General features: G+C 39.8%; 1 protein-coding gene across 9 annotated transcripts in view; it reads left to right on the top strand.

Annotated features, from left to right (window-relative positions):
• The window catches only part of COL4A4 (collagen type IV alpha 4 chain), a 131,927-nt gene that overhangs the window by 44,546 nt on the left and 74,142 nt on the right, over positions 1 to 13,239 (top strand). For all 9 annotated transcript variants that reach the window (XM_045481511.1, XM_045481516.1, XM_045481515.1 and 6 more), the window contains 8 exons: positions 732 to 776; positions 1,429 to 1,545; positions 4,853 to 4,921; positions 7,809 to 7,844; positions 9,687 to 9,749; positions 10,137 to 10,172; positions 10,400 to 10,441; positions 13,136 to 13,216. In XM_045481511.1, coding sequence (XP_045337467.1) covers positions 732 to 776; positions 1,429 to 1,545; positions 4,853 to 4,921; positions 7,809 to 7,844; positions 9,687 to 9,749; positions 10,137 to 10,172; positions 10,400 to 10,441; positions 13,136 to 13,216 — 489 coding nt within the window. The remainder of the gene's footprint in view (positions 1 to 731; positions 777 to 1,428; positions 1,546 to 4,852; positions 4,922 to 7,808; positions 7,845 to 9,686; positions 9,750 to 10,136; positions 10,173 to 10,399; positions 10,442 to 13,135; positions 13,217 to 13,239) is intronic.

Here is a 13,239-nt window from a genome sequence, read left to right as displayed (position 1 = left end):
CAGGTTTTTTATAATCACAAGTACTGTCTACTAGCACCTTATAATAAATTAAGTTTGAACTCCTCTTCCATAATCAGCCCTCATTCCCTGACTCCTTTCCAGAGGAGCATGCCTTTCTAGACTTCTCTATGCACTTAAATACCCGAGTGCACCCAATGAAGGGTTGTATTCTTTCATGGCTTTTTAAAAACGTAAATGACATATTTGTTGTGCTAAGCTTTTCTTTTTTGTACTCAGCCATATGGCTTACAGGTCATTCCTTATCAATTTGTGTAGATCAAACTTATTTTCTTAAAAATACTGCACAGTATGTCTTAATATAGATAAAACTATGGTTTATTCCCAATTGATGTAAATTTGAGGTCCTGTCCCAACTTTGTGTCATGCTAGCGTGCAGAAACAATCCTGTAAATCACCTGCACTTGCATTTAATAGTTTATTTCTCTAGGATAGACAGACTCCGGGAAGTTGAATTTCCGGCTTATAGGGTATTGAACATTTTCTTTGAATTGATGGTGCTAAGTTGGCTTCCTAAGTACAAAAAGAAAAGTACAAAAGGTTGTTTTTTTAATTGTTGGCATTTAAATTCATTAATGCAAAAAAATAAGTGACAATGACTGCTAAGAGTCTTTTAAAAAATTATGTCATTATTTATGTTTTCAAGTAAATCCATATGTTAATCTAATGCTTTGATACCTCTTATATCTTTGTTTTGTTTTCTGGGATTTTAGGGTCCAACTGGTGTTCCTGGATTTCCAGGTTTGGATGGCATACCTGTACGTATCCCTAAATTTTCTCCTTTTTTTTTTTTTTTTTAAAAAAAGAGCTCATCAAAACCTTAAAATCACATATATTTATATGGCAAACTCTTCTTTATTTTCTTTTGATAGTACAAGGAAAGGCGCTTACATTCCAGTTTTGTGTAATAACTTTGGGACTAAAAGACTTTACTTGAAAAGTAAGGTTTTCAATCAGATTTGAGAAAAACATTCCACAATATAAGCTATATATACCTGCCATATTCTGGAAATAAATGTATACTCACAATGCGAGTTTTTACTTGCTGGTTAGTTTTGACAGTAGAAGTGGGCTTAAAACTCTCATTTCTAATATGGAAATGAAATGAAAGAAGGAAGAGTTATTTCAGAAGCTTTATAATCCATTAGAGAGTATTTGCAAAGATTTTAAGGAAGGTGCTCTCCTAAATTTCTTAGAATATTCTAAACTAAATTAATTTCAACTGGGCTGTATTAAAATGTATCTATATATTTTTACTCTGCTACACAGTACTTGTGGGTGGGAAGGAAGTTTTTACAAATTAAATAACACGTGAGTCACAAATGCCTTAATTTGGGTACCCACATTGTGTAAACTTTGTGTTGCAGTATTCTTGCAGAAACACTTCACTTACAATCTTGTTTTTTACAGGGGCACCCGGGGCCTCCTGGATCCAGAGGCAAGCCTGGCATGCATGGGTACAATGGCTCGAGAGGTGATCCAGGGCTTCCAGGAGAAAGAGGAGTTCCTGGCCCAAGAGGCCCCCCAGTAAGACCTCCCACAGCTCATCCTAAAGGGAATCTTAAGTGAAGGGCTCTACAGTGGGCACATGCTTGATGTGCTCAAGAAACAGAATTAGTACAAGTGTGCCCGGAGCATGGCGAACAGATGGGGGTTAATGGAGGATGAGCATGGAGAGGTGTGCAGGACGTAGAGCTCTTGGGCCTAGAAGACTGTGGGGGGAGGCTGGATTTTCTTTTCCATGCCACGGGAAGGCACTGGAGGATTATAAGGAAGGAAGCAGTATGAGCTGATTGATGTTCCGTTAAGATGCTGCAGGCTGCTGGACAGAGAATGGATAGTAAGGGAAGGAGCAGGGAGGTCAGTTAGCAAAACTTGTATTGTTTATCCTTCAGGGTCCGCTGCAGATTCATAAACCCTCTAGGTATTTCCAATAGGAAGGAATTCAATATAGGGAATTTGGCATGTATTGGAAAGACTGGAGGAGTGGAACGCAGGGGCCACTGCAAGACTATGATTTCAAGGGCTCACACTTAGCTGAGATCCATGAGTCAGGAGGCTGCTCCTGGACATAACCACTGCCTCCCACCCCATGTCGAGACACCAGCAAACAAACACTCAAGCTTCTAACCTTTCCCGCTTGGCAGTAACGACAGTTCCAGGAAGAGGATGTCTTCCTCACTTCTGCCTTTCATATCTCATAAGTACATTGCCTGGATGGACTCTAAGTCACATCTGGCTGCAAAGCGGTCTGGGAAATGTAGTTTTAGCTTTCTCATCCCTATAACGCGATAAGATAAATGGAAGGTGTTTGGAATGGATGTTCAGAAACAGTTGACAATATCCAGCACTTGAGGGAACTTTACTGCTTTTAGGTATTCTTTTTTTATTTTTAAAATTTGGACTTTTATTTAAACATAACTTTAGCAAGCACTGCTCTTTCCTCTTATCCCCCTGATATTCTCTTTCTCTCTCTTTTCCTTCTTCTCACATAAAGGTAGGAGATGATTTGCCCTTTCAAAACTGATTTTCTGTGACTTTTTCAGCATTTCCACTTCCCTATAAATACCATTTCCCAAGATTCCTTCTTAAAAGTTTTCTTATCACCACTGTAGTCATCCTGCTTTCTGTTCACGAGTTTTCCATTTCCTCCCAATTCTAGGGGAACTGAGTAGAATACAGAACTCATAAACAATTTCCATATTCACATCCTTCTTTAGTGCCAAGTGAGAACAACAACCGTCTTCCATAGTTACGCTTCTCAATCACCCTTTGTTTTCAAAGGCGTAAGTTCAGTCTTGTGAATGCATGTTTCTTAAGATCTTCAGATGGGTCAAACCCCATTCTGCTGAGTGTCCATGAATGTTCAGAAGAGGAATTTTTGATTTTGGCTTTCACAGAGCATGCGTAGTGACCACAGTACAGAGCATGTTGTAATAGTGGTTTTGCAAAGCAACTTTCTTACCTTTGACCCATTTCATTTGTAGTCCGTCCTCACTTGGCCCAGTGGTGTGAGATGTTAAGAATGGCTGTGCACGCTGACACCACATAAAGCAACCTTAACATCCAAGGGGGAAAAATGACAGTTGTTCTCTGGCTTTCAATATGTCTTGTTAAGATACTAAAAACTCTCTTAATGTTAGTTACGAGTACACAAGGAAAATTTTAAAAAACAAATACTGATTTAGTATATTGTCATTTAAAATGTACACATTGAAAATGGAAGTGTTTCAGTTCTTTGTAAAAGCTACCAAGAGTATTTTGAACGGTGCCTTCCTCTCCTTATGTAACCTGTGATATAAAGTGAATACATTTTCTGTGCTTTGGTGAGTTGTCCTACTCTCTCCTGCATCTGGATCGGCTTCTGGTGCTGTGAACTGTATTGAAGAGTCCCGTCACCACTAGGGTCTTCTGCCTGTGCCATTTCCTCGGGAAATCTTCAACCTTTTTGTCTCAGCCATTTCCCTTTTTAGTGTTGATCCCTGTGTCTTCACGGAGTCCCTCTGGCTCAAGAGTGTCCACATTCCCACGATCGTTCAGTTGTTTCTTCTCTACCTCTACTTACGTTCTGTCGGGATTTCTCTGCGGCTTTATCATTTTTCATTTGCTCACTTCGCTTTCATCTTTGATGGCCAACGGCCTCTTCCAGTGGGGTCTGTTGTCGTGAAATGTCATTTGGGTTCATCACTGGAAGATAAGGAGGCATCACAAATACACACTTGGCTGGTGTGTGTGCGTGTGTGCACAAGAGCACACGCCCGTGCATGCTAACAGGTGCACAGTGACCAATCACTGACAGACTGAAAGGGACGATGGGACCAGGGATCATGATTCGCACCTGTTACTTATAGCTACCTATGGACCAATGAGGTAGCTGCAATTTGCTACTACTCGGTCAACGTGCAGTTAGTCGGTCAATATGAGGTGGTAACTGAAATTTGAACCCTTTCGTTGGAGAACTGGTGCTGTTGCACTTAACTGTGGAGCTAAAATTTGTGCCTGTTGAAACTGTGTGAAGCAGGGACTGTCTGTATAGGCCAATCGGATGCTCAGGGAAGACCGTTGCTGTAACTTACGGCAAAAGCCTGAAGTTTCTCCCACTGGAAGCGAGGTCAGGACTTTTCTAGGAGGGATTAACTTTGAAATCTGCACGTCCTTCGTAGGAGCTTGATAAATGATATAATTCTTATGTGGTTACCAAATTAAGATATATCAAAATATCCAGTAGGAAAACTTTGGGAAAAGAGAATACATTGAATTTTTTCATTCACTTTTTAAAAATACTCTACATAAACTTGCAGCTACCTACAGAAACTTTCTAAAAGGAAGATGTTCTGTTTTTAAAAGTTAATCTTACAAAGTTACAGAGGCCCTGTTTTGAATATGACAACTAAAATGGATAAAATCAGTTGTTAAGAAACTATTTCTAGGGCCTAAATTATTAACTGACAGTTGCAAAATTGTTTACTTGTAAGAAGTATATATTTGCATTATTATGTCTGAGGGAAAATGAAATTTTCCTGCTGAATAATTAGTAAATGGCTATGTATATTATTATATAATATGTAGCCTATATATATTATATATTTATAAGATATATGTATAATATAAATATATTAATAGATACTCTCTTTGGAGATTCTTTAATAGATCTTAACTGAATTTTGAATAAATATGTATGAGAACCTTAGGATGATAGCAATAATGAAGAAATGTCCTCTAGTGAAACATGACCATAATGGTATTTTACTGGTGAGTAATATTTCATAACAAAAGAAAATACTACAATGGTAATATGATTTTTCCCCCTCCTAAGTGAATATTTTATTTTCAGGGCCTTCCTGGGGAAAATGGAGAAAAAGGAAATTCTGTGTTCATTTTAGGTGCCATTAAAGGAATTCCGGTAAGTTTTATGATCATAGTGAGTTTAAAATACTATTTTTCCGCTAAGTAAACCCATCCAGGAAACACATGGACATATCTCTTTTGAAATGTCCCCAAGCACACTGTTTTTAATCATTACCCTGACTCTGTAGATGGCATCATACTTCTTGTGTGAAGACACTTAGCTTTAATTGCTCAGGCTGTAAAATTCCAGTACCTGCCAATCGTTCTTGCAAAGTGCAGCAGAGACACTTATTTCCGGGTTTCTCAATCTTAACACTGCTGGCATCTGGGGCCACATAACCATTCCTTGTGGGTGTTGACTGCGTGCATTCCAAGATGCTGAATGGCATGTCTGGCCTCTACCCATTAGATGCCAGTAGCATCCCTCCAACTAAATAATATCTCCAGATATTACCAAGTGCGCCCTGGGAGGAAAGGTCACCCTAGTTGAGAAGCACTGATATATTTGTAGTGAAAATATTGTAATGTTAATACCTGCTATCTGGTATAAAAGGAATCACTGCTCTTGAACTTGAAAATTATGGAAACTTTACAGCACTATCCTTGGTAAATTAAATGCTTTTGTGTTTCCATACACAATGATATACAAACTTCCAGAAATAAACTCTTGAATGACCATCTATATCTCTAATATGAGTACCATGCATGAGTTAAGCAGATCAGTAGATACAAGTCAAGAAGGAAAATACAGTTCATTTCCAAGACATGGTCATTTCTCTTCAGAATATTCTACGACATTTAGGTAAAACTTAAATTTCTTCTATTAGACCCTGAGTTTCATGCCACCCAGGATGGGCAACACCTGAATGCTGATTCCTTTAGTGAGGTCACATTATTCGTTTGTAGCCTCTGAGCCTATACACGGCAACAACTATGCTTTTGTTTATAGCTTAAATGATATGTTAAGAAACTTAGCAGCAAGAGGAGGGTCACTCTAGGCACCAGGAAGGAATAAACTGATCCTTTCCTACCACTGTGATCTTGAGCAACCCCTCAAACTCTCTGAGCCTCATTTTCTTTTTCTTTGTGAAGGTAAATGAAATTACTGTCTGCCCTGCTGTCTTCTCAGCACTGATGATCTATTGTAATAATTAAAAAAATTTTTTAATGTTTATTTATAAACATTTTTAATGTTTATAAATTTATAAACATTCTAATGCAATGTTTATAAATTTATAAACATTTTTAATGTTTATTTATAAACATTAATGTTTATTTATTAACAGAGAGAGAGAGAGAGAGCAGGGGAAGGGCAGAGAGAGACAGAGGGAGACACAGAATCCAAAGCAGGCTCCAGGCTCTGCGCTGTCAGCACAGACCGCGACGCGGGGCTGGAACCCACGAACTATGAGGTCATGACCTAAGCTGAAGTCAGACGCTTAACCGACTGAGCCACCGAGGCGCCCCAAAACAATACTTTTAAGAGCCCATAGCCACTTCACAGCCATTTGGATGGTTATTTAAAAAATAAGAACAAAAACAAAAAGAAACCCTGAAGTGCCTGGGTGGCTCAGTTGATGAAGCATCCAACCTCGGCTTTGGTCATGAGCTCATGGTTCATGAGTTCAACCCCCACATCGGGCTCTCTGCTGTCAATGCAGAGCCTGCTTTGGATCCTCTGTCCTCCCCCTTCCCCCCATCCTTCTCTCACTCTTGAAAATAAATAAAACATTAAAAAAACCCAGAAAATCTTAAGTGTTGACAATTATGGGGAGAAGTGGAACTCTTCTGTATGGCTGGTGGGAATGGAAAATGTGTAGCTGCTCTGGAAAATAGTACGAGGGCTCCTCAAAAAATTGAAATGTAGAATTACCTTATGATCCAGCAATTGCATTTCCAGGTATATACCCAAACGAAATGAAAGCAGGGACTCAAACAGATACTTGTACACCCACCCTAGCAGCATTACTCATGACAGCCAAAAGGTGGAAGCAATCCAATGGCCCATCGTTGGATGAATGGATAAACGGAATGTGATCTCTACATACAATGCAGTATTATTCAGCCTTAAAAAGGACAGGAATTCTGACACATGCTACAAGGGGGAATGAACCCTGAGGTCATTAGGCTAAGTGAAATAAGCCAGTCATAAAAGGACAAACAATGTATGGTTCCACTTATAATGAGGTTCCTAGAGTAGTCAGATTCACAGAGACCAAGAGTAGAATGAATGGTGCCTTCCAGGAGCCGGGGGAGGGGAATGTATTGAACGGCTACAGTTTCCATCGGGCAAGATGAAAAGTTCTAGAGACGATTACACAACAGTGTGAATATACTTAATGCCACAGAACTGTACCTTTAAAATTGGCCAAAATGTTAACTGTTATCTTATGTATACTTTATAATATATTTTGCATTAAAAAAGCTATATTCAATAAAATATACTCTTTGCATTTTTAAAGTGTGTAGTCTCAGGGCAGAGCCACTAAGCTGTTGATCCACCAAGAGGCAGGTGTGAGAGAATTTCCACATGAATTCCCTTTCCATCCCTATAGGGTGATAAAAAGGAATAGGGTGTCCATTATAAGAGACAAGTTCTGGCAGTTAGACCAGAGACTGTTAAACTGTGATGAAATGGGACCATTGAGTTGAGAGTTAAGATTGTAAATGGAAAGATGAAAATCTCATCTTGACTCTGTGTCATCATGACTCCAGTAGTCTTTGTCTGGTTTTGGCTGAATCGAAGCACGATTCCAGGCCTGGGAATGGACACAGAAAGCTCTCTGGGTGGAGCCCTCCACGGTTGTCTTGTCAACGCCGAAAAATTGAACAGGCTGCAGAGAAAGTCCAAATAATTCCTGTGTGTTCTCCTCCCTTTACATCACATGTGTTTGGGGAAAATGGTGCCTCTCTTCTAAAGCAATGCATCGTTACTATTGCAGGGTGACAGAGGGGACCCAGGACCTCCTGGCTTGCCGGTAAGTCTCCCCAGCAGGCTGTTTGCTTCTATTGCTTCCCACACTGTTTGTATCCTAGCAGGGCCGGTTGCAAAATTTGCAGAACCCAGCGGGCAAAATGAGAGCTTAGATCCCCTGTTCAAAAATTATTAAGAATTTCATGGTGGTGACAGCAGAGTGTTATATCAGGCATGTGCCCCTGTGTGACCATGCAGGTCCCAGGCCCATGAACTAACGGTCCTGGAGTCTCCACAAGCTGCTGCTTACCTTCGTCTTCTGTTTTTTAGTGGTCATTTGGCCTTACTCAGGGGCATACACTCACTTAATATTTGGGAAGGTACATGTCCCTCTAGACTACCCAAATAATACATGTTGGTGGAAACGACTTTGCTTTATACCATTCTGCCTGCTGAATCAGTAACTGTGTATCGCATTTAATTTTTTGCCCCATCTTTATCTTCCTGAAGTTGTTTTTTTTTTTAATTTTTCAAAATGTTTTTATTTATTTTTGAGACAGAGAGAGACAGAGCATGAGCAGGGGAGGGGCAGAGAGAGAAGGAGACACAGAATCCGAAACGGGCTCCAGGGTCCGAGCTGTCAGCACAGAGCCCGATGTGGGGCTTGAACTCACGGATCGTGAGATCATGACCTGAGCTGAAGTCAGACACTTAACCGAGCCACCCAGGCGCCCCTATCTTCCTGAAGTTGTAAATCAATGATTGTATTAGTTTTTTGCAGTTAATCAATCAGTGTTCACAAGATTAAGATTGACAGCAATTATGCCTCCGAAGGATTAACCTCTTATTTTGCTTGGCAACTTTTGGCTGTAGACGGACTTGCTTTCTCACATTACTTTCCTCATAACCCTTCAGGCTCAGTTCGACGTAATCAATGAGATACCTTCATGTTGCCGTTAAAATAAATACCAGTTCATCCTCCCTGGAGACAGGGATTTCTTGCATGCTCGCAAATAATTTGACATGGGCAGAGTTGGTGGGAGAATAGAGCCTCTCCCCACACTTCTAGGAATGCACAGCTGTAACCCTTCCTTGTGAATTTGTGTGGAATTATGCTATCACATACATGGTGCAGAAAATTGTGACTGAATCACCTTAATCTTGAATCAGGGGCATTTCTATTCACATTGATCTGATAGGCTATGTCTTAAAAATATATTAAAGAGTATAAATACAGTCATAGTGTAATATTCATTGTTATTAGCTAATATGAATGTTTTAAAAAGCATCTTGACATATATCAGTTTTATAACATATATAGAATTTAGGAGTAGCTGGTAATAAGTTTTCTTTGTTCTTTACCTTTGCTATTGCAAGATTTATTTATAAACAAGTAGATTGATCTCTGGGTCTTAATTTAATCCTAAATGTAAGAGTTGGTCACACCTGCCAGACTATTGCTGTCATGTAGCTCTGTGCCCTTTTTTTTTTTAACGTTTATTTCTTTTTGGGATAGAGAGAGAGAGAGACAGAGACAGAGATAGAGACAGAGCGTGAGCAGGGGAGGGGCAGAGAGAGAGGGAGACACAGAATCCGAAGCAGGCTCCAGGCTCCAGGCTCCGAGCTATCAGCACAGAGCCTGATGCGGGGCTCGAGTTCACAAGCCACGAGATCATGACCTGAGCCAAAGTCCGACACTTAACCGACTGAGCCCCCCAGGCACCCCACTCTGCGCCCTTTTAATGGCATGTCAGCTGCTGTGAAGATGCTCCTGCTATAGGGCAGATGTGTCCGGGACTGTGATTTCTTTGGAGGTTTTTAATCCACCTTGGATTACACACAGCTCTTGCTGTGACCCATGATTTTGAATTTGAGTAACTAATGCACTGATTGTTCTCGTGTTTAGGGATCTAGGGGTGCAAGAGGTCCAGCGGGCCCAATGGGACATCCAGGAGAGCCTGGGTTACCAGTAAGTACAGCACTGCTCATTCTGGCCCTTCGAAAACCCAGCCTGTATGTTTAAATTAAGCAAAAGCCCCTCCCCCCCAAAAAAAAGAAGCAAATTGAAACCTCGGGGTGGGTAGGCACAGGTGGGTTGTTTGAGAAGTTACCACTTGATGAATCTGCATATGCCCCCTCCCGACCACCCCCCCACCAAATGTGAGTTTGTCTTGAAGCCTTGAAGCAAAGGTCCTCCAGGGAAACAAGCCATGGGAGGAAACAGCCAGGAGGGGGAGACCAGCAGCATGTTTTAAAGTTCAGGGTTTCCTAAAGAGGATCTCGAGACAACCCAACGTGGACCCGTTGTGATTTCTGTGACTGATACTTGATTTGTGCCTTTTTGCCCTTGATTTAGGGTGCTCCAGGCCATCCTGGGAGACCAGGCTTGAAGGTGGGTGGTCATGAGTAAGATGCTACAAATGGAGACTGTCAGTGTATAACGAGATTAGTGACCACGAGATTTGTCAGAATTATGTCTTTCCCTTATTAGACTTCCCCAAATATTTAATACACTTCACTTAATTGCTTAACCAGAAGTCTTACTTGCTTGTAATTACCTTTTAAATATTCAAAAGCAATTACCTTTTTTTTTTTTTTTTTTTTCCTTTTCTTTCCCAGGGTAATCCTGGCGTGGGAGTGAAGGGGCAAATGGGAGAACCGGTAAGAATCCCCTTTTGCGCGGAGGAGCAGACGTTAAAATGTATGTGCTGCCGAGGCGGCGGGGAGGGGGAGGCTGTTCTGATTGTCACTTAAATCGTGTTCATTATCCAGTTATCGTGTTCACTGCCCAGTTTTATGGCTGAGATGCTGTTTTTGCTGAATTATTATGGCACCGTTACCCTTGACTGTAAAATGACAGTCCTGGGAAAATTTACCACTAAATTCAAGTTAATGTATATGACACATTTTACCCCAGCAAAAAGAGATTGAACATTTCTGATAATTTAGCATATCCAGCGTAATGGTTTGTTTAATTACTCTATTGCTTGGCTTAATTTCACAAATTTCCTCAGAATCCTAAACTCTACACATAAATAAAAATATAAACACCTGGAACCAAAAGCATTTAGCGACACAGTCTCCCACTCTCTCCTGCCTCACACCTATGCTCACTGTCCCTCACCCCTTCCTCCCTCACATCCACAGTCCTTTCTCCTGAGGCATGAAACTCAGCAAAGATAAGCTTTAGAAATGTATTTTAAGATGGCAGCTCATCCGGAAACAATCTGAATGTCTAACAGTTGGTAAGTGGCTCGTGCCACAACTGTGGGCAAGTAGATATTGAGCGTCTACTCTGCCAGGCTAAGATCAGTGCTGGATACGGGGATTTTTAGCAAGACCGACTTGATCCCCACTCTCATGGAGTCCCAGTGTGGCTGGGTAAGTTATGGTGCAGGCATTTAGCAAAACGACTCTATTGCCCAAAATACACTGGAAGACTTCATGATGTGCAGACATGCCTATGACATAATGTGGATCAGAAAGTATAAGGTCAATTAAAACAACACAACAGGGGCACCTGGGTGGCTCAGTCAAGCATCCGACTTTGGCTCAAGTCATGATCTCACAGTTCGTGGGTTCCAGCCCCACGTCGGGCTCTGTGCTGACAGTTTGGAGCCTGGAAACTGCTTCGGATTCTCTGTCTCCCTCTCTCTCTGCCCCTCCTGGACTCACACTCTGTGTCTTTCTCTCTCTCTCTGTCTCAAAAATAAATAAACATTACAAGAATAAGCATGGTTATATTTACCAAAACATGTTACTCCCTCGCTTATGTATTGTTTATGCATTCGTTTAATCATTTATGCACATAACATAAATGCTTCAGAGCAGCGGCTGTAACAACACCATCAAATATTAGGTACATCAAAAAAAAAAAAAAAAGCCTAGGTCCCTAACCTGGTTCTTCTGTAGTTTCCAGTTATAGGTAGGGATTGAATTATTGGCTCTATTATTTCATTTAAATTGGAAATAGTATTCTTCTTCCCCAAATCCCACTTAACAAAAACATTAATGGCTTAAAAATTATATATTTGAGAATCTTTGTTCCACTCGGCATAGTAAGTACTAAGCATTTTATGTGCATTGTCTGTTTAATAAAGTAATAATACTTTGAAGTAGACAGTGTTATAACTAATCCCCAGTTTACAGAGAAGGAAGGTGAGATTCAGAGGAATCAAGGAAACAAAGGCTAGCTAGGAGAGATTTTTAAGGAACTTGTCCAAAATGACAGTCAGTACGGGCCTAGTTTGCAAACACAGGTGACCAGCTCTATCATCTGCCCTTAACTATATCTAAGTGCAGAATGAATAGAAATATTCAGATAAGTAAAAAAAAAAAAAAACAAAAAAACAATTATCTGCTAATTAAGGGTGAGAGTTTTTGGTTGTATCATGGCAAACCCAGTTCAGGGGACATTTTATTCCCAAGAGAATAACATCTCTAATGACATAAATGACAACTTTTGGTTAACTATTCTATACAGAGAGCTTAAACATACCGAAAACAAATTAGAAATAACCTAAATCTAACTAGAGTAGGATGGCTTAATAAATGATAGTATAGTCTTACGGTAGATTATTGTGTACACACTAAAAATCAGGTTTTTGAAGAATTTGTAGTATAATTGGAAAATGTGCAAAAAATATTATTATAAAAGAAAAATACAAAACTCTTTTAAAACTTGAAACTGTAACAAAATATAAAAATATAAACCATAGTGTGTATTTTAAATTATGTTTATATATTCTGTGTAGCATTCTGATTATCTTTTAAATTGTATTTAACACATCATTTGATCACATACATGCGTGTACATAGGTACATTATCCAAGGTATGTGTACACATACAGACTCATAAGCACACACACCACAAAGAACTATACCAAAGTTTTCATAGAGATCTCTGATGATAGGATTATGAATCGCTTATATTTTTAAATTTAATTTTTTTAATTTTAATTTTAAGTTTTCTTTTTACTTTAAGTAGGCTCCGTGCCTAGCATGGAGCCCAATGTAGGGCTTGAACTCACGAACCTGAGATCAAGACCTGGGCTGAGATCGAGAGTTGGATGCTCAGTTGACTGAGCCCCCCCCCCCAGGTGCCCCTAGTTTGTTTTTGTTTTTGTTTCTGTTTCTGTTTTTTAATTTTATTTGTAACGATCAGTATTATTACTGGTGAAAAACAATAAATACTTTAAGTTGCATGATGTATTTGCCATGATTTTTGTTTTAAACTCATGACACACAGGACTGTATGTATTATATGACAATACATGGGTGAAATTCTTCTTTGTTTCAAATTATATTTCAAAATAAAGTTAATATGAAATTCCTATTATCTTCCTTTTTTTTAAGGGTGAAGTTGGCCAGCAAGGTTCTCCCGGACCCACCTTATTGGTACAGCCACCTGATTTTTGTCTGTATAAAGGAGAAAAGGTAATTCCCAATCCATATGTTGC

The sequence above is a fragment of the Leopardus geoffroyi genome, chromosome C1 (genome assembly GCF_018350155.1).
Source record: "Leopardus geoffroyi isolate Oge1 chromosome C1, O.geoffroyi_Oge1_pat1.0, whole genome shotgun sequence".
Taxonomy (NCBI): Eukaryota; Metazoa; Chordata; class Mammalia; order Carnivora; family Felidae; genus Leopardus; species Leopardus geoffroyi.
The sequence above is the reverse complement of the archived record's forward strand: the minus strand, read 5'-3'. Positions and strand labels throughout refer to the sequence as shown.